At 34.3% G+C, this 22,634-nt stretch overlaps 1 protein-coding gene across 1 annotated transcript in view; it reads left to right on the top strand.

Annotated features, from left to right (window-relative positions):
- The first annotated feature begins 638 nt into the window (after positions 1–638).
- The window catches only part of VTA1 (vesicle trafficking 1), a 68,618-nt gene continuing 46,622 nt past the window's right edge, over positions 639–22,634 (top strand). The window contains exons 1-2 of the mRNA XM_017530409.1: positions 639–949; positions 19,783–19,877. Of these exons, the coding sequence (XP_017385898.1) occupies positions 838–949; positions 19,783–19,877 (207 nt within the window). The 5' untranslated portion in view covers positions 639–837. The remainder of the gene's footprint in view (positions 950–19,782; positions 19,878–22,634) is intronic.

Below are 22,634 nucleotides of genomic sequence, written 5' to 3'. Positions count from 1 at the left end.
AGAGGAAGAGAATTGAAGTCATTGAAGGTAGAAGGAAAAGCTGATGTCTACTGCACAAGGTTAAGAGTTAGCAGCACTGAACAAGTCCCAGACACCCTATCTTACATTAAGACAAGATAATAAATATGAAAATACTTTGCAAATTGTTAATTACTCTCCAGAAAAAAAAAGAGGCGATACGCAGATTATTCATTCACTAAAATACATACTAGCCAGTTAAGAACAAAAGTTTGATCTTCTTTAAGCTTCACGTGTTTAGTGTTTAATTTGGGGATAAATCCGGTTGTTTTATCCAGTATGTCAACACAGAAAAATGTAATTTAAAATTTAAACACGTTATTTCTCTTTTCATGCAAGAATTGAAATTTAAGTTTCTAAAATCAAAAAGGCTTTTAATGGACACTATTAATATGAAATATTAATAAGGAATATTAACCAGAAGTGGTAATTCCTGAATGACGCCAAAGGCAATTCTCGCCTTTATACTTTCTCCCATTCAACAGACATTATTTTCTTGTTTTTCCTTTTCTATCATTCCTTTTGCCACAAACAACAAACCAAAAAGTGAAACAAAACAAAAACCCTTCCTCCTACCAGCAGAGAGCGACAGTGCCATGCGCGGCATATGCGTCGAAACGCTCAGCCTTCTCTGGGTTCTAACTGCCGAGAGCCAAACACGCCGAGGTTGTCCCAGCTGAGCATCCGTAGTTGTCTTGACGTCGCTGAGCAACGGAAGAGTGGGCTGGATTTGCTCTGAACACCCGTGCGCGCGACCGCCCGGACGGAAGCGGAAGTGCTGGTGGCGCGCGAGTAGGAAGTGGTGATTCCTGAGTAGAGATGGCCGCGCTTGCTCCGCTGCCCTCGCTTCCCGCACAGTTTAAGAGCATACAGCATCATCTGAGGACGGCTCAGGAACATGACAAGCGGGACCCAGTGGTGGCTTATTACTGTGAGTCTTTCCGAGTGACCGCGCCCCTCCTTTCCCAGTTACACTCCAGGGCCCACACACCTACCGAGATTCCTGGGGCATGTCCCTCCCCCCTAGTACTAGACTTGAGCTTTGACCTCGAGCCTGCCCAGAGAACTCCCTGGGTCCCCACCCTCTGTCTGTAGGAATCCCAAAGCACCATGGCGTCCACTGCTTCTCCTATCTTGTACTTAAATGCTCCAGTACTGACCACACAGGCTCTTGAACTGTGGAATACAGTCTTCCAAGGTCTTCTTTCTGTGCATACACACAAGAGCCTCCTGTCTCAAACAGTAATCCTGAAAATAAGTTGAGTTAGGTTTGAAACGAAGGTGAGTGTCCGAAAGAAGTAGTGATGGGGATAAAAGGACGATAGACTAGTTGAAAACATAGTAATAAGTGAATGACAGCATGCAAGCTGAGGGAAAACTCTAAAACTCAAATGGTTAAATGGAGAGTATCTGATACTAAATAAGCAGTTGAATCTGACCATTCCCCTTTTTCCACCACGCTGCTCTCTCCTACCATAGAGAATTTTTAGTTTTAACTTCTTTGAATAACTGCTGTTGAGACCTTTGAAAGCAATATTTTCATTTTGAGTGTGATACGTTTAATCTACAGTTTGATTTCAAAACAGTGTAAGTTAACTCTGCTCAAACTTGCAATGAGTAAAGGGAGTAGTTCTGTGTTAAATTTATTTTGTTTTCTGTACTCTTTACTGCAAATAAAACAAGTAACTGAACAACTATAATTCTGAAAAGGATTTTTAGAGTTGAGAAGATCGATATAATGCGTCCTTTATTGTGTACATTGTAAGGTTAGCTAAAATCTGCTCACTGTTATCCCTGCCGTACTGCAAATGTACCCTGTTTTTCAAATGTGCAAAAACCCTTTTAGACCTCCCATGTTCTTCACTCTCTTGGAATGTGAACCTTTTTCTAGCACTTGGCAAACTCCTCATGATTCAAGATCTAACTCAAATGTCATGTCTTTTGTGGGCAGCAAATTGATCATTCTTTGTGTGTTACTTCATTTGGTTCGAATCTTCCAGCATTATTTCCATTTTACTTTTTCTTCAGTCTCCTCAAGGAGGGTCCATATTCATTCATTCTGTGTTTATTGAGCTACCTTTGTATCAAGCATTAGTAGGCCCTATGACTACAGTTGCTGCATTTTTGGAACTTACATACAATGGAGGTACAGTGATTCAACAACCTAGTCTTTCATACTGAGTATTAAAAGCTTATAAAGACAAATAGAGCAAGGAAAAGGAATAAGAGTTTCAGGAGTAGCAGTGGCAGTGAGTGCAGATGGGATTTCAGTTTCATAGTGGTCAGGGAACACTTCACTGAGATGACATTTGGGGAAAGAAAAGCCTGAAAGGCATGGCTTGCACCATCTGGGAAACAGTGTTCTCCATAGAGGTTATAAAAGTCCTGAGGCAGAGGCTTGCTGAAAGCAGGAGCAAGTAGACTATTGTGACTGGAGTGAACGAACTTGGGAGTGAGGGGATAAGGACAAAGAATCTCTCATCCCTAAAGGAAATTCTTGTCCCTGGTCCCTGTATAATGTATTTTTGTGACAGACCAAGGACTCCTTATTTACTGTTGTCCTGTCCCTCTTGGTGTTTTTTTCTGAACCTAATCCAGTTTCCTTTATTTGAAAATATAAACTCTCACCATGACATTCCCTAAGGTTGCAGCTCTGCCTGTCCAGCCTCATAGGTAAGCTTGAAATAGTTGTCTGTAAGTTAGCTTTATGCTTTTGTAGAACCTTTCAGCCCATGCAGTCTGGTTTTCTTGCCCAGTATTTCACCGAAACTGCTCTCATCAGTTTTACGAAGAAATATTTTTATTGCTCAGGTGACACTTAAAAATTTTGGTTATGAAACAGGTGCATATAAAAGCATATATAATGTGCAGACAGTTAAGGAATAATAAAATGAATACTAATATGCTCACCACATTTGATGTCATTAAATTTTTTAATTTTTGACAATCTGGTGGGTGCGAAATGGTAGTGTCTCATTGGAGCGAAATTTGCAATTCTCTGAGCCTAAATGAGGTTGAGCATCTTTTCATATGTTAATTAACCATTTGTGATTCGATTTCAAAATGCTTGTTTATTGCTTTTGCCCATTTATCTATCACAGTCCTGTCTTAATGTTAAATGTTAATCCTTTGTTATATGTGTTGTAAATATCTTCTCTCACTTCAGTTTGATTTTTCACTATGAAAACCTTTGGTGTTCAAAAGTTCTTAATTTAAAAATGTAATCAATTTATAAATTTCTTAGTACTTACCTTCTGATTTTGTGTATTTGTTTGGGACTTTGACTTTCTAAATCTATAGATAGGTGTTTTTAATCAATTTTGGAAAATGTTCTCTACTATTATTTGTTCAAATTTTTCTTCTCCATTTAACTTCTTTGGCTCTTGATTCTGTTATATTTTTTATCTCTTTGTCTTTCTGTGCTGCATTCTGTGTAATTTCTTGAGGTCTGTCTTTACCTCCCTATATCTTATTGTTTAACCCTCTTAGTGAATTTCTACTTTCATTTTTTATTTGAGTGTTTTCTTTTTGTTTTCATATTGGCCTGGCCTGGCCATTTCTGATAGTTTGTTGTTACTGATATTTTTAAACACACTATTTCTTTGAACACATTAAATATATCGGTTTATATTTGCTGATTGATACCTTCTGTAGCTGCTATATTTGTGGGTCTGATTCTGCTTTTCAACAGAACACTGCTCATAGTGACTTCTTTCCTTACAATTGTGCACTAGTCATGCTAGACCAGTACTCTTCAAACTGGGTGAGTAATTCCAAAGGAATCAGTTTTCCAATTCTTAACTTCCATGTTTTCCTTCCCAAAACTGATTTTGACAAAGCTCCTGTGGTCAGGGTAGTAAAGTATTATAATATGCTGCTTAACTTTTCCTACATCCCATTCACAATTGTCCTTCTCCCACTTTAATGCAGAAAGGCATACTCTCATGCATCCTGAGATGCATACATAAAATGCATCTCAGGATGCATTTTTTGTGTTGTATTACCTTGAAAGAGAAGGTGAAAAATCCTCAAGTGTGTCCAGACAAAAGAGACAGTTCAAATTCCTGGTGTTAGTGAAGCTTCCATTAATTAAGGTAGTGGATAGACCTTCCTGTCTTTCCTGGTCTTACAAGAAAATCAGTCAGAGCAGAGAATAAACGTTCATTCGGAGTTTGAGACCAGCCTAACCAACATGGAGAAACCCCGTCTCTACTAAAAATACAAAATTAGCCTGGTGTGATGGCATATGCCTGTAATCCCAGCTACTTGAGAGCCTGAGTCAGGAGAATTGCTTGAACCCAGGAGGCGGAGGTTGCAGTGAGCCAAGATCGCACCATTGCACTCTAGACTGGGTAACAAGAGCTAAACTCTGTCTCAAAAAAAAAAAAAAAAATGCTAGGCATGAAAGGTTCCAAAAGAGCATTCTAATTTGGGGGGAAGTGCGTGGAACTTTGTATAAGGGGGATGCAGAGAGTCACCTGGAGTTTGTCTCTTTTTAAGAACAGTTGGTCAGTGGATCTCAGAAGAGGGAGGAGTTATTCTGGGATATTAGCAGCCATTGTTTGGTCATTTTGGATTTTATCAAGACGGTGAGGAGGAACAGTTTGGGGCCAAGGTCATGTGCAAGAAGATGTGAGGAAGATTAGCTGTAGGGACAGGAACATGGAAGGACCACAATGTGAAAAATCTCAATATTTTAGAGTCTCTTACATTATACATGCATCTGTTAAGGGTAATACCTCATATTAAAAACAGTCTTGTGTTGCAGTATTCTGAATTCTTAAAATGGTAAAAATTTTCATAAAATGACCTTACCTCCTCATTCTACATTTATTATTAAAGAATACCATTCCTGGGTTGAGAGCAAAACAAAAGAACAAAGGAGAAATACTGAAGGTGAGAATACCTTGTTTCATCTAAACAAGCTCCTGCAAGGCTCTGCAGCTTATTGCTATTTTAGAATTAGAATTTAGAGATAAAATGGGTGCATGAGTTGACATTCCAGCTGTAATATTAAGTTGTATTTCTCTGAAAAAGTAACTCTTACTTGGCTGATTGGTTTGGCATTAGCAACTGACATTGCCATTTAAATAGTATGGTAGACATTCTCTTTAAACTAAATGAGCTAAAATCTTCAGCTCTGAGGTTTTTTGTTTTGTTTTGTTCTTCCTGAAGTACATTTAAAACAGCTGATAGATAAAAACCTTAATTTTTTTGTTAGTTTGTTTGCTGAGGGATGTTGGGACTAGTATTTCAAGTTTTCCCAATCGTTTCTGTGTCCTACAATAAATTAGAAGGCTCTGATTGAAAGAAGATGATGAATCTTTATAATATATTTTTGCATACATCACAGGAATTGAGAAAATGAATAACTAATGATGGGGTAACAAATCCTTTTCTAATATTTAAACAAATTTTAAAGTGGGCCTAATTTAATTGTCAGCTTAAAAATTATTTAAAATATTTGATAACAGGTGATTATATGGTTTTTAGCTTATAACCCAGAAGAAATTTAAAGAATTTGATGATTTTGCTGTGACAAAATTTCTTCCATTGTCATTTGTTTCTTTATGTGAATTTTGGGGGGGGGGAGTTATTTTTTGTGAATTTAATTCGTAAAAGTAAATAGCAATAGAACCCCAATAGTCTCCTCTGCCTCATTATAGTAATAAATAATATTAGTACGTAAATATTTGATTTAATTCATTATAAGATGCATTGCCAATAAAATATTACTTTTTATATTTAATGATTATTGAAATGTGTATTATTTTTGTTTTGATCAATTATGTATTGTAACAATTGCAGACTCAATTTTGGAAGAAAATTTTAACACTTAACATCTTATTTCGCAGGAAATTCTGTACAAATTTGAATTTCAATTTTCAGTGTTTTGTGCCTGAGAAATGTGATATGTCAATCAAGTGAAGACTTGAGCATACAAATCTATTCCTTTCTAGTGAAATTGTTTAGGCTAAGTAAATGGAAAAATGGGTTAAAAGAAAAAAAAAAACAATGTAAAATTTCTGACTCTTAAAAAAGAACTTTTCATATTTTAAAACATGATGAATATTAAGTTACTATATTTTAATTTGAAAGATATAATTTTTAGATGTCAGTATTTGATGAAGTATAGAAATCACATTTTTTTTACCTTTTTAACCTTCTCATGGAAAGGTGTAGACATCAGCATAAAAACGTGTTAAGGGATACATTTCTATGATCTTTGTGCACATAAGAGTTTTATAAATTGCTAGAGCAAGGAAACATTTTTTTCTGAAAAAAAACTCAAGATTATTTTGCTAAACTACTTGCTGGTTCATAAAAGCTCCATGGGCTATGTGCTGCCCTCTGCCAGGAATCCTTCAGCATTCCTATTAATTTGACCAACTTACTGACTCAGTACAAATTTTACTTCCTACAGATTATTTTTCATGACCTCATAAAGATGATCTAGAAATTGTTCTTGTGTGCTCCTCATCACATGTGTCATAAACATCTATTTGCCTTTTAACCTTGATTCTCTTAGAGGACAGGGATTGTTGTCTTTTTTTTTTTAATTACCTGGCACATAAATGGAATTTCCAAATTCTTAATGAATGCTTTCTCTCTAAATATTATTAGTATTACATTAAAAAATGTAAACCCTATGAGAATAAGAAGTATGTCTTATGATGATCATTTAATCTCTAACTCCTAATACAGTATCTAAGAAATGGTAGATAACCTGTAAAATGTACCTGTTGATTGAATATAGTAATACATAGCTTTTTTCTTTTTAACATTCTATCACTAATCAATGACAAATTATAATGGAAACAATCCCAGTACCATGTATAACACATTACCTTACTATGTTTATAATAAATTTTAGATTGAGTCATAAGTGATATTATCATATGATATACACCTCGTGCCCTCTTTTCTCTAGTGTTTCTATCATTTCAAAAAATGATTTACTTCTGACCTTAATGGGAATTCTCCAAAATTTTATGACTTTTTGAAATTGCCTTAATATTCCTACATTTTGAAGTTGTTTGGTCTTTTGTTTTCTTTTTAAATCAGGAATGAATGTTGAAATAAGGTATATCAAATTACTTTTGGTCGTCTATGGAAATGCTAATAGGCTTATTGTTTAAGTATTTGAACTTTTTAATGTAATAAGTAGCAGCAAAATAGTAAATTTTCTCATCTTTCCAGAAACTGAGGGATGATTATTTCCAGAAACATCCCTCAGTTTCTGGAAAGAATCTCATTAGTTTTTGCTTTTTTTCCCATTAACCTTTTCATTTTGAAATAGTTCTAGGTCCATGTGTAGCACATGTCGTTGTAAGAAATAATGCAGAGAGATTCTTTGTACCCTTTATCCAATGTCCCCCTATGACAATATCTTGCAAAACTATAACAGACCATAACCAGAATATTGACATTGATATTTCACCAGCTTATTCAGGCTTCCTCAGTTTTACATGTATTTGTTTGTATGTGTATATTTAGTTCTAAACAGCTTGTCAAGTGTAGATTCCTGTACCCAGTACCATAGTCAAGATAGAGAATAGTTAAGAAAAATTCCCGTTGTTGCCCTTTTATTAATATAACCTACCTTCTCCCTTTCACTACCTCACCCCCATCCCCTGGTAGCCAGTAACTTGTCCATTTCTAAAATGGTATTTAAGATGTGCTGTTAATGGAAATCATACATAAGCTTTTGGGTTTGGCTTTTTTCACTTAGCATAATCCCTGGAGATTTATCCAAGTTTATTCCTTTTTTAATGCTCAGTAGAATTCCATAGTATGTGTATACCACAGTGTAACAGTTTAATCATTGAAGACATTTATTTCCAATTTGCGACAATTATGAATAAAGTGAGTATAATCACATAAAGTTTTTGTGCGACCCTGGTTTCCATTTCCCTGGGATACATGCCCAAAAATGCAGTTGCTAGATCATATGGTAATTGCATATTTAGTTTTATAAGAAACTGTCAAACTGTTTTCAAGAGCAACTGTACCATTTTATACTCTTTTTGACAACACATGAATGATAAATGATCCAGTTGCTCTTCATTCTCACCAGCATTTTGTGTCACTATTTTTTTATTTTAGTCATTCTTAACAGGTACAGTGATATCTCATTGTGGTTTTAATTTTTATTTCCCAGTTAGCTAATAAAGTTGAAAACCTTTTCATATGCTTATTTACCATATGTGCATCAGCTTCAGTAAAATACCTTCATGTTTTTGTTCATTATTTTCATTTTTGAGTTTGAGAGTTCTTAATATATTATAGTTATGTTATCACTTTGAGATTTTTCAATAACACCGTTATGCTGGTTTCTTAGATATTCTTGAGAAAATTACTTCTTTTTTCCTCAAATGTGAGTTGGGTTAAATGGGAGCAGATTTATTGCTTCCTTTAGATTTAAAAAAATTATTGATACAGCAGAACTTTGTGCTTTTGAGGGAAGTTATATTTCTCAATTTCTTCCATTAGAAAAATATTTTCCTTTTGAGCCAATGTTGATTGATATATTAGAGCTTTCTAGGATATCTTTCATTTCAATTGTACTTTGAAATATATTAGCTAGAAGTTATAAACTTAATCTTTCTTTTTTTCTTTCATATCTCTCATAATCAACCAATCATGAAAGTTTTAAAATTGTGTTTATTTCTTCATTTTCTCTGTTACTATATCCTCACCTTTGACATTCTAAGCTAATGTCATAGCTTCTCAGTTTTTGCTTCCAACATGTAATCCCTATTGCCACTAGAATGATAAACTTCTAATGCTTGGCGAAAATAATCCATGGAGTAGACTGTGAACATGTAGAAATTGTATGTGACAAAAACAGTACAAATTAACAAGTACTGTATTAGGAAAAAACAATTCCAGTAGACAAGTGACAAAGGGCCAATATCCCTGATATACAAAACACTCACAAATATCCCTTGAAAATAAAAAAAAATCCGCATAGATTAAAAATATGTACATACATATTTTTGAAGGAGGGAATACTTAGGATTCCCTCCTTAGCATTCATTAGCATCATCCTAATTAGTAATAAATGTAAATTAAAATGGCATAACAATTTTTGACTGCAAAAAAATGTTTCAGCACAAATGAGTATGTCGTCAGATCCTTGCTGACATGGCTGTGTGATTGGTACAAAGTTTGGAAAGCATTTTGATAAGTTGTAAAGTATCTAATTCAGTAATTCCAATTTGGGGAAACTTGTGTTCAGGAAATAATCATACATTTAGTAAGACTTTTATGCACAATTTCCTGAATGATTATTCATTTGTCATAAGCTCAAAATAACCTAGAAATGTATCATTATGGAAATGGTTACGTAAATTATGTTATATCCACTGCATAGAAAGTAATGTCATTGTTTAAAAATTACAAAGCATCTTTTATAACATGGGGAAAAGTTTATATGAAAGTGTAGGATACAGAATTCTACATGCAGTTCCATATGTCGATCTGAAGAAATCTTCGTCTTTAGTGACCCCTCATGATTTGAATTCTGAATCATCTTTTGTAGTTTTAATCAAATTAATTTCATTTTGTTATTAGAACATTAGGCACTTTGTGTTGTCTCCAAGCCTTTTATCATTCTACTTTCTCTGCCTTGATACCTCTTCCCTTCCCCATCACACTCACTTGATTTTTATCCTTTGGGTACTAGTTGAATGTCACTTTTTCTAGGAGGACTTTTCTTAAGTCTTCTAGTTTTAAGGTGTTTCTTCTCTTCGTTCTTTGCGCTTTGGTGTAGCTTTGCCTTAATTGCTTTTTTATTTGTTTGTCTTTTTTCTAGACTGTAAACTCAGGAAGGCTTGCTTACACTGTGCTGCCAGTCTTTATTCATTTACTGTGCCTGGTAGTGCTAGGCCACTAGAGATATTTACATAATAAAGAATAGGTGCTCAAAAAATGTTAGCCAAATTGACCTGAATTTTAAGGCAGTTATGGTCCCTAGAGGGAAGTATAGCCATATAGTAGTCAGCAAATACGGAAGACAGACAGCTAGCATTCATGTAGCTGATTGGCATTTGTAACAATGCTTTCTTTCACGATGTCTGATTTGATTTGATCCTCATAATCTTTTTAGTCATTCTGTTACTAAGTGATAGAACTAGGACCTGAATGACCAAAGTCAGATGAAAAAATGGTTGAATGAAAAATTGTTTGTGGTAGCTAGTAATTAGAGAACCAGTTATTGAGTGAGCAACAAAGTGAGGAGAAAGGGACTAGTATAATCCATGACAAAAGAAAAAGGCAAAAAGCCAGTGAAATAATCTGGGAGAGTCCCCAAGTGGGGAGTGGAAATGAGGGGTTGTGCTTTCGGTGAATAGTATGTCTCTGAGCTTTATCTCTATACTTTAATGAAGCCAGAAAACATTTGAGTATTTACTAAAAGTGGCACTATTCGATAAGTATTTTCATTCTGCCAGGTTTGGTCCTGTAGATAAAGCTAAACTCAGAACTTTCCCTTTCCTTTTTCAGTTTGTCATAAGTACTGTAAATGTATACAATTTCAAGATTCAATTTTTAAAGTTTCCTCTAGGGGGTGACATTGTAAAGTTAATAGACTCAATGAAAATACATACGTGGTCTTAAGACTCTTCATTTATCGTCATTGGAAAATTAAATATAGTACAGTTGATCTGGAAGTTGTAAATATATATAGTTATTTCAGTTCTAAGATGTTACAGGACATACAAGTAGAAATTTTTAATTTAACGTAAATGCTAAATAATAATGGATTTCTTTATTGATAGATGGTAAACTACATGAATATTAGCATTAATAATCATACTTGCTCACACCTGTAATCCCAGCACTTTGGGAGGCTGAGGCGGGCAGATCATGAGGTCAGAAGTTCGAGACCAGCCTGGCCAATATGGTGAAACCCCATCTCTACCAAAAATACAAAAATTAGCTGGGCATGGTGGCACATGCCTGTAGTCCCAGCTACTCAAGAGGCTGAGGCAGAAGAATCACTTGAAACCAGGAGGCGGAAGTTGCAGTGAGCCGAGATTGCACCACTGCGCTCCAACCTTGGCAACAAAGTGAGACTCTGTCTCAAAAAAATTAAAATAAAATAAATCACTTGCTTCTTATTATTTTTTGTTGTGGTTAATCACATAGAAATTGGATTTTAAATTTAGACTAGTTTACTAAGCCAATAAAAAGAAGCGGTCCTTTCAGTCTTCGCTGGTTCCTGAATGATAAACTAGAGTCTGTAGTCTTATTGCCTGAGTACTTACTTTTTTTTTTTTTTTTTTTTTTTTTTTTTTTTTTTTTTTTTTAAGTAAGCTTACTCAGGATTCTTGACTGTAGCAGTGACAATAAACACACAGAATACTGGACCGCTGATTTATCCGTTAGTCTTCCATCCCTTCTGTGTTTGTTTTTGTGAACATATATGCAAACATGGATTTTATTTTGTAAAAATTATTATTTAATACTTTCCTTTTAGAGTAATATCAACTCATTTTACATCTCTTTAGAAAAAACTGTAAAGTTGAAGGGGCTACACAGTCAAATAATACATACTTAACTTTCATTCCTTTTTAGGCATTCATATGAATTTTAGCTTAATTCATACAAGTTTAAGCATCTTTTATAAGGTTTGTCTTGTATGACAATTATATTTGGTTGTTCAAAGTGGAAGCTTATATACTCTTGAACAGTCAAGGATTATATATAGTAGGTTTCAATAACCATGCTTAATATAAGTTTCTGCGTTCACTTAAATTCTTCATTGAGCTGTTGCATTTGCATTTTTTATATTTATTTTTCTGTGGCTTGTCAGGTTTTTATGTTTTTACTATTTGGGGTTTTAACCTTAATTTTTTATTGTTTCTATTTGGTAACACTGTTGACATCTTGGAGGAGCAATTCTTTGTTGTCAGGACTGCCCAGTACATTTCAAGATATTACTGTTTTAAATGTTAATAGTACCCCCGACATTGCATTTTAAAATAGAAGAAAAAAAAAAGCCTCCACACTTTTGTAGATCCCTCAAGAGGCAGTATAATTGAAAATCTAAATTCCCGTCAGTATGGGAAGTTTATATTATGTAACTGTTAAAGATATATGGAATTACATTTATTACAGAAGATGCTGTAACCCACAGCATAATGTAAAAATGAAGGGTGCAAACAAATTACATGTTGCCATGTATGTCAAATTTGTGGTTGTATATTTTATGTGTGTGTATGAAGAGAGACATCTTGCTTGATGCGAGATACAGTGACTCTGGAGCCAGACTGTGCCTGAGTCAAGTCCCAACCTATCATTTGTGATCTGCATGACCTTGTGAGCTTCATATACTCAGGATAATAGTAAGATCAACTTCACAAAATTTTTTGATGGATTAATCAATTTTTTTATTTTTAGTTGACTAAATGAATACATGACCCATGGTGATTACTCATTTAACATTGGTTACTATGAAGTTATTATTACTCCAGTTCAGTGGGATCTTGTAGATAGTATATTGCTGGGTCTTAAGTTTTTATCTAGTATAACAACCTCTGCCTTTTAATTGCAATGTTCAAAACGTTTATAATTAATAAGTATGTTTGGATTTAAGTCTTGCTATTAGTTTTCTGTTTGTCTCATTCGTTGTTTCTTCCTTCTCCTTTTTCTGCCTTTTTTATAATCAGAGTTCTTCTAGGGTTCTATTATACCTCCACTGTGGAGTTACTAGATACTTCTATTTTTATAGCAGTTGCTCTAGAATGCTTACAATAACTTATCAGTTTGCTATACCTCCTAACATATAAGGAAAGATCATTACTGTTTTTTCTCATCTCATGTCCTTTGCCTATGGTCGTCATACATGGTACTTATATGTGTACCATAAACCCTATATTTTTATTTTTTAACTACTTTAAAGAAATATATAAAATGTAAAAATACAGATTTTTGTACTTTGCCACATAAATATCATTTTCAGTACTCATCAAGATCCAAGTTTTAAATATGGTATTGGTTGAGAACGGTGGCTCACGCCTGTAATCTCAGCACTCTAGGAGGCCAAGGTGAGTGGATCACTTGAGCTCAGGAGTTCAAGACCAGCCTGGGCAACATAGTGAAACCCTGTTCTACCAAAAATACCAAAAAAAAAGAAGAAAAATTACCTAGACACGCTGGCTCATGTCTGTAGTCTCAGCTACTTAGGAGGCTGAGGTGGAGGGATCACCTGAGCCCAGGAGGCAGAGGTTACAGTGAGCTGGATAATGCCACTGCACTCTAACTGGGCAACAGAGCAAGACCCTGTCTCAAAAATTTTATAAACTACTTTGGGTAATTTATATTTTAATGTCCCGGAGTTTACTAAGCTTTTCTTTTTTGGTGTCTATACTATTAATCCTATCCAGTGAGTTTTTCATTTCAGATATTGTATTTTTTACCTCTAGAAGTTTCATTTGGATTCCTTTGCGTATGTTCCATTTCTTCTTTCTATTCATGGTTTTCTTTTTATGTTTTCTATGGTTTCCTAGTATATTAATGTCATTACCTCCTGTTTTTATTGTCATTGTTTGATCTGCTCCTATTGGCTTATATTTTTTCTTCTTGTGGATCACATTTTTCTATCTGTTGGCCTCTTTAGTACTTTTTGACTGGAGGTAGGACACTGCAGATTTTACGTTCTTGAATGTGTGGAGTTTGTGGTCCTTCTTTGAAGGTATTCAGTCTGGCCAACAATGAAGTAATTTGGAATTCAATTTGATTCTTTTGTGTATTGTCCTTTTTTGTTTGTTTGTTTGTTTGTTTTTAGCTTTTCAGGGTAGGTCTAAAGTAGCCTTTGCTCTAGGGAGAGTTTAACACCACTACCAAAGTATGCCCGTCTTGGACTCTTTACCCAGTGTAACACATAGGACTCTTCACTCTCTCTGGTTGGAACTTGAATGCATTCTAGCCTTGTATGTGCACGGGGAACAATTAAGCTTATGGAACAGGTTCTGTTCATTCTTCGCCTTGAGAAGATTTCCCCTGCACACCATATGTTAGTATTGAGCTGAGTCTTCAGGTTATCCTTACGCAGATTTCTTTTTTTTTTTTCCTGCATAGCTCCCTTCTCTTCAAAACTCTGCCTTTAACGTACAACTGCCTCAGTCTCCCTGAATTCACTCCAGTGTGTTTTTTCAACTCAGCTAGAGAACTGTTCTCTGCTTGGGTCTCCTCTCCCTGGGCCTTAGTTTGGAGTGTGCCTCCTAGCAGAATGCTGGGCTAATCATTGGTGCCACCTCATTTGTTTCCTTTCTCCAGGTATCATGGTCTTCCTCTGTTTCTATTGTCTGAAAATTTATTTCATATATTTTGTCCAGTTTTTTTCTGTTTACAGTGGGATGATAACCAAAATTACATCATTAAAGCTAGAAGTAGATATCTGTGTTCTTAACAATCAGATCATCACTTAATGTTTGCTATGTGTCAGCACAACGCTAACATCCAGAATCCCGGTGATTATTTGTTTAATTCTTGGACAATGAAAAATCCAGATATTCTTACCCTTCATTTTGATTTTCATTACATCAAATAATAGGAAGTCAGGAGTGGCTAACTTTTTCTTAAAATTGCTGTTATGGCAGGAGTCCCAAAAGTATTTATTTAATGAAGGGATAAGTACAGTAAAATATTCTTTATTAGCAGGCATTTAATTATGCTTCCTTCCTTTTTCCCTTTCTTTTTGGTCAAATTGTGTGCATAAATTATTTTTATTCAATTTGGAAAGTAGATAAATTTTGTGTAAAAACTTTATAATAATCTTTGACTCAGAGATACTGTCACAAAGGATAATACCATATAGGAGATATCTGCAATATACTTAGAAATAGAATAACATTCAGTTCTATTTTTTGGAATAAAATTTTCTTTTTCTCAATATATTCTATTGAGTGCCACATTTTTTAACCTGTTAAAGCCTCACTCCTCACAATTGCTTTTATGTCTTTTTACGTGTGTTTGTATCATGCATTTTTCATGTTTTTATGTTCTTATGGATAAGCATGAATATGTTTGAATGTTAATGTTCAAATTCTATGGAACTTTGGATTACACATATCTTCAGAATTAGTAAATGTTTGTCTTCTAAATGTCTTACATTAAAGTCAAGTTGGAAAGTATTTAATCATTTTGCAAATATGCTTCATTACTCAAATAATATTTATTTATAAAAATAAACACATTTCCTTTATTAAATAAATCAAATATATTTTCTTATAAATGATTTCAGCTACATGTTTATTCTGTTTTTGTAGGTATTTTCCATGTAAGACATTAATTTTTCATCATATTGCAGCTACTAGAATGAATTGCTTGTCTCAGAGTTCTTTATGAAAGAGATCCTTTTTCATCCCTGTGGTAAATAGATATTTTAGTGTACTTAAACTGAGTTTTCTTAAGTGAATTCAAGATCTTTTCCTTTTCATTAATAGTAGAAAATGTACTTATGGTAAATTTTTTGTACTTAAGAATTCTAAACAACATAAGGTATTCAGAAATATAAAAGCAGGCCAATTTTTGTCCTAAGTCTTTGAATGCTGAGAGGACCCAATTCCTCAGTTAAAGATATTACCATATAATAATGTTCTTAAAATTGCAAAGACTAAATATACACACAAACTAAGAAAAAAGAATGTAGGCCAAGCTAATTAAACTATATTATATTTACACTATATTTATTAGGTATCTGGATTAGGTTAACTTCTAAAGGACAAGAAGTGAATATTTTGTTTATATTTGTATTATGAGGGAGGATGATAATGTGTGCTGCATTAATTTTCTGCATGTTTGCTTAATGGTTAAATCCTTAGATGGCTGTCACTAAAGCCAAGGACAATCTAAGGAATCAACTTGATTTCTTTACTCTCTGGGCTGTTACCTATATTTCTTTCCAAAATTGATCTATCAAGTAGCTAACTCTGCTCCATGAATGGTAGGCCTCACATAGTGTTCACTACTATGGTTTAAAAACGGGAGAGAAAAAGACGTGTGGGGAGATGACACTGTCGGTACCATCCTCCAAATTATCGTTTTATCATATTGGCCAGTGTACGTTTAGATCGTGAATAATTACCTGATGTGTATGTATGTTTGAGTAAGGTTGTTGTTTTAGAGATTGAAGGGTGTTTCAAATAGTCAATTGGGATGTTGCAAAAGCAATTATTAAGCCCATTTAAGATTGATAATTACATTTGTAATGATGACAATCTGCCATCAGCCTCTGCTGCTTGGATGCAGGTATAGAGAAAGAGGATAGTTGGGTTTATGTATGAGAATACTTTTGCCAGAGGGATATAATAAAAGATTTAGAGGTAAAAGGAAATAGTAAAATAAAGTTCTTAAAATGTATTGTAACATCAAAGCTAGTTGCAGAAGGAAGTTAAAGGGGAGAAGACTGATCTTAATGAAGAAGTCAGTGAATTGGAAACCTGTGGTAATGTGCAGAGTTGAATGTTGGAAAAAGAGGAGATTATGATTAGAGAGTGTATTGATTTTTGCAGTAGTTTGAGATGGTAATTTAATTATAGAATGACCGGTGAGTGAAATAGAGCACATAAAATTGTTGGAGGTCAGGGGTCAATAAGAATTGAGAACATGGGCTGTGTTTACATTATAATTAGACTTACTTATAAGTTGCAGAAAATCCAAAGTAACAATGGCTAAGTAAAATAAAGATTTACTGTTTTGTTTAAAGAAAGTCTCATGTTGACAGTACCCTGTGCTAGTATACCAACTCCATTAAGTTATCAGGGACCCCAGCTGATTTTCCAGTTTCAAATCTACCGGCCAGCACATGGTTACTATTTCCAAGGTTGCCTTGTAGCCCAAGAAAGGTGCGAGGGCTTCAGTCATCTGGTATTTATATTCTAGGTAGGCAGGAGGAAAAAAGGGAAAGAGTCTGCAAGATATTTCCCTGCTGTCATTCCCCCTTTTACAGAGACATTACAGAAGTCTTTCCTAACTATTTCTGGGTATGTAATATTAGTCTTGGTTACATGGCCATATTTTGCTGTCGAGAATACTGGGAAATGTATTCTTTTGGCTAGGTACATTACACCTTCTTACTAATATAGGATCTTGCCAGTCCTAAGGAGGTATGTGAGAGAATTTTTTGTTTTAAGTTACTAAAGAGGGTTGTGCATATAGTGATTTCTTCAAGTGACATCTGCTTTTAGTTAAGACAGAGGAGAAGATGGAACCAGAAAATGTAGAAGAGTATGCTGATAAAAAGCAATGGTTCCAGGGCATTTTGGCAGAAGGCATGGGGGTGTGGGGAAGAGGCATGGGCTAGGTTGGGGCAAGAAAACATAGTTCATAGTTGAGAGGAGTGAGGATGCCATAGAGCAGCGATCCTCAGCCTTTTGATGACCTGTCCATATGAGTTAAAAAAAATTGAACACAGATCAATGTATTATGTAAATTACGAATTACATTTACATATTGATGTTCTAATACTGTATTATTAAAGAGATATAAAATAGAAATGTTTTAAGAATTAGATAAAATATCAATAGAAATGCTAATATTTTATTTTCCATACTCTAGCCAATTATTTTGCCAATACCTGGGATCATATGGGTCTCAAAGGCCTGACTAGCTTTAGTATAGCTTAGGGTAGTGGCTCTCTTAGGGGAATATGAGCAACCTGGCATGGAACTGATCCTACTTTCTGCTAGAAGCATCCTCTTAAAAATAAGAGAAAGGATACCTAATATTCCTTGGGAATTTTTGGCAATACAGTAAACATAAATTTGAGGGGGAAAGAGTGTATTAAGATTTATAGATATTACCTTGTAAGAAGATAACATTTGATCTGAGATCAGATTAGCATCCCTTTGTATGTCAAAGTGATCCTCCAGTGCTAGTTTGTGTGCAGTGAAAGCAATGTGCACTACGCTGGGTAGCAGTAAATATCAGTGACACTTTTGGAACTCTGTTTTTTTTTTTTCTTTCCTTAATATCTACATGAATCAAATCCTTAAAATTGATATGTGGTTATGATATTGAGATAATATGTGATAGCCCTAAAAGCCTAAGCACTAAAAAGCAGTTCCTTTGGATAAAACCATTAAAATTAAAAACTCAGATACAGTAAATAGGTAACTGTTTCATGTGTATATTAATTTTTAAAGAGAATTTTTGACATGTAAACATAATTGAACTGGAGATGCTGAGAGTAACAGATAATTCACTTTGTTATAAAGCTCTAGTAAATTAAACAATGATAGACCCATAGAATAATACAGCAGGAAAGGCGGTATGTAGAATTGGGTCCTGTTATCCCGTGGAAACTTAATATATGATAATGAATGATAAAAATGACATTTAAATCAGTAGGACAGAATGAGCTGTTCTTTCATTCATGTGTTTTTCTATTCAGAAAATGTTTATCAAGGGCCAACCACTATCCTAGATGCCAGGGATACATCAGCAAACCAAATAGACTAACATCCTTGTCATCATGGAGTGTAAATTCTAGTTAGGGTAGAGATAGGATAAATGCATAGAAGATTCCATTTGGTGGAGGAACATTATATCTCTGCTTCATACTGTATAAAAAATGGCTACAAGGCAATTTGTTTAAAAGCAAACCAATTTAGCAGAAGATTATTTTATTTTGATAGCTATTCTTAATTCATAAAGGAAAATATAGAGCTATTCAGTAAATATCTAATAGTTTTTTAGTGGTTAGGGAAATATAAAATCAAACAGTGAGACAGCACATTCAGTCTTCAGATTGATAGGAATTTAAGTTTAATAAGTTTTGGTGAGTTTAGGCAAAATGAGTGCTTGTGTATGTTGCAGATACAACTGTGTATTGATACTTTTGCTTTTGGGGGCAATTTAAGAGTAGCTCTCAAAATGAAAAAGGTACAGAGACTATGACCCAGGAAGCTCACCTCTGGGTTCCCAGGGAACTCTCTTGCTAAATTATCACAAGGAGGTGTTTTGCAACATTCAAAAGTTTTACTATCTTCGTTCAAAAACTTTCTTGCTTTATGCATATTACTTATAGTGAAAATTTGAGAGCTACCTAAATGTGCTTTCGTTAGTATGATGCATTCATACTGTAGAACATTAGCACTGACACAGATCTCCATTACATATTTTTTAATGTATACATGAGTGGTAACAGCAATTACCATCAGAACTGTTCATAGTTCTTATTACTGGGAAAGTTAACTAAAATCGTGGTGTCAGCTCTTTAAGTTTAGCCTTATCTGAGTTGTTCTTATTAACTTTTTAATGAAAAGGTATGTTTATTCAAAGAGAGTGTACATAACATTACTATACCAATTCTTCCTATAAGCCTCAGTTCAAGTCTCATTTCCCACTCTCCCAGCCCATTTTGTATATTTTGTCAGTATCAGTTATTTGGCATTTGGCAGGTACTCTTGTATATATGGTTGTTTGCTGTGTGCTTTGTCTTACCAGGTAAATTATAGATGCCTTTAACACCTTAGGACATATGTAGTCCTTTTTTTTTGTTTTTAAACATAATGCCAAAAGAGGAGGCCTTACTTGGTAAAATATGTATATATATATGTATTTATTATTATGGATATCTTCCATTCTTTGGATAATATTTTTGTGCTTTTTAGGTTTCTAATGTCCATAGTAAATCGGTTTTATTTCTGAATTTACTTGAATTTTACATCACTTATTAGCAATTATATTTTAAACACTCATAAACATGGATGTTTAAAAATGAAATTGTTCAAATTATCTTACTTTTCTTTCTAGGTCGTTTATACGCAATGCAGACTGGAATGAAGATTGATAGCAAAACTCCTGAATGTCGCAAATTTTTATCAAAGTTAATGGATCAGTTAGAAGCTGTAAGTTAAACGCCGATCATTTATTTTCTGATTATGGTTAAAATACCATTTTATTCATTTGCCTGTCTGTGTTGTCATTTTAGTTCTTTCCCTGGGCAGCAATCAACAATGCCATTACACCTGAGGAAAAACTAGACATAATTTTTTTTCATTTATTTGCTGTATACTTCCAGAGGAATTATGAATGTTAATTAAAATATGTTCAAATGCCATTATATCTTGTTCCAAATTATTATAGATGGCCTTTGACTCATCATTTCATAAGTGAAAAGCCCTTTCTTTCTTTTTTTCTTTTTCTTTTTTTTTTTTCAGACAGGGTCTTACTCTGTTGCCCAGCAAGCTGGAGTGGAGTGCATTGCAGTGGCATGATCTCTTGGCTTGCTGCAACCTCTACCTCCCAGGTTCAAACGATTCTCCTACCTCAGCCTCCCAAGTAGCTGGGACTACAGGCACACACCAACAGCTCCTGGCCAATTTTTTTTTTAATATTTTGGTAGATTCTGAGTTTCACCATGTTGGCCAGAGGGGGTCTCAAACTCCTGACCTCAAGTGATACACCCACCTCAGCCTCCCAAATGCTTGAGCCACCACACCCAGCCGTGAAAAACCCTTTCTAACGTTCCCTTGCAGTCACATGATGATTGATTTGGGAAATCTTAGTATTTCTTATAATAGTGAAATAATGGGCTATGTATTTAGTGAAAGAGACAATGAAAGAAATGATGCCAGTTACTTATCCTTTCTTCCTCCCTCTCTGGGGTTCCACGGGAAGATAATCTTATGGTTTAGGCATCTTTCTCTCCTAGCAGGAATGTGGTAAGTGACTAGTTAGTCACCTTCATGAACCTAATATAACTTCGCAGATCGCTGTAGAGATACATATTGAGAAGTGCATAAAGAAGGCAGTGCCAACCTTAGTAGTTATACTTAGTAATCAGGGCTCTGTTGTATAACTCCTGGCCGAGCCATAGCTGGTTTCTCTTAACAAAGTCAGGGTCTACTCATTAATTCATCTCCTCCAAGACTGTTATATTAATAGCCATGACTTACTTTTTATTTGCCAATTTAGTTATCTGATCTCAGGAGAATTAGAAACCTATTTTTTCTATCAGTTGCATTGTTTTGCGTAGAGAAACTTTAGACAAATAAAAACCAAAATAAAAACACTTAGCCCAGAGCTTTCGTTTTCATTGTTTTTATGTATTGTTCGGAGGTTATGATTCAAATCAAGACTTATGCGAAGGTAGAACTTCCTGCATAGTTATATAAAGCAGCCATGGGCAGTAGTGTTCTCTCTCAGTTGGTTTGGCTTTCTAGCACATTGACTTCTGTCATCTGCTACTGTTAACTACTAAAAATCAGCCTCATAGCACCACTGGGGAAATTCAGCTGTTCCTGTAGCCTACCTATCTGGTCTTCCATTTCTACAGCTGCTTCTGTGGATAAAAGATAAATTTGAGTACTCTCTTTTTAAGGAATGGGTTGGGGTAGAAGGGAGAATGTTTCTCACACATAGCAGTATATTTGTAAAATTCCAACTCTAGCAGACATTTTTGTATAGTATAATGTCTTTATTAACTTCACTGTATGGCAGTAGTAGCTCAGATAATAGTTCTTAGGTAAGACAAAATTCAAACAGTTTTCTGAAGTGTAAAATCACATTTATAAAGGGACTCATCAGGAATTATCACTACTTACATTAAATGACAGGTAGGGTAAGTGTATTCCGTGGTGAGGGCACATCTGTCTGTGCTGTGATGTTTGTATTACAGTTTTAAAACTTCAAGTATATTATGTTTTGCTGTCGGATATTTTCTGATGAAGATGAGATGAAGTGGCCTACTCTCACTGGAATTGTTCTACAGTGAAATCTGCCTTTACAAATGATTTTGCAGTTTGGATATATAAATTACTGTTACATATGGGGATTTCTTTTTTTTTTTTTTTCTATTCAGGATAAACATAGATAAAATTTCCTTAAGTTTCACCATTAACTCTCTTCTGGACCATAAGTTATGCTGTTTAATTATGAAAGTATTTACTTTGCTGATTTTATGAAAAATCCCAGGATGGCTTTTAATTTTTTACTTTATAACATCTTTGAAAAAAGCAGTTTTTTAAAAAATTAGCATGATGCTCAGATCTGATACTCCAGAGTTATTTTACTCCTGTATTGCAGCCTGAGTAAAAAGTAGGAACTCTTTTTTTAATGCTTTAAATTATTGTAACTGTAGAAAAGGGCTAAGAATTTACAGATATAAGTTGTATTGATTAGAGGTATATATTTGTCTAAATTTTAAAAGCTTCCATAATTTGATTCTGAGTTTGTCATCTTATACCTTACTTAGAATTAGATCTTTTTTGTTTTTCATACAGTGTGCTCTTTTAGGACATGAGGAACCCACTAATCTTACTTTTTTTAGATTTGATAGAAGAAGTTGAAAAGAGAATAAATAAAAATTTTAAATTATATATGCCTAGGAAATTATTTTCTAATTCTATTTTTAGGGTAACTTATAGTTTAGATAATAGAACATTATTTTGAAATATTTGATGGTTCAGTCACATGGATAATAGGATATATTATCTTTTTGTGCTTGGTTATTTTGATTCTTAGAGCTAAATTATATTTTCAGGTTATCATAAGTATATTTCTTCAAAGTTGTAAGCATTGGATTTTGTTTTAAATATATTGGGCTGAGGCAAAGCAACTTTGTTTTTGCAAGGCAAAGCAACTTTCTTTTTTTTTTTTTTTTT

Source organism: Cebus imitator, unplaced genomic scaffold (assembly GCF_001604975.1).
Source record: "Cebus imitator isolate Cc_AM_T3 unplaced genomic scaffold, Cebus_imitator-1.0 Scaffold65, whole genome shotgun sequence".
Classification (NCBI taxonomy): Eukaryota; Metazoa; Chordata; class Mammalia; order Primates; family Cebidae; genus Cebus; species Cebus imitator.
Note: the sequence above shows the minus strand (reverse complement) of the source record. Positions and strands in the feature narration are given on the sequence as shown.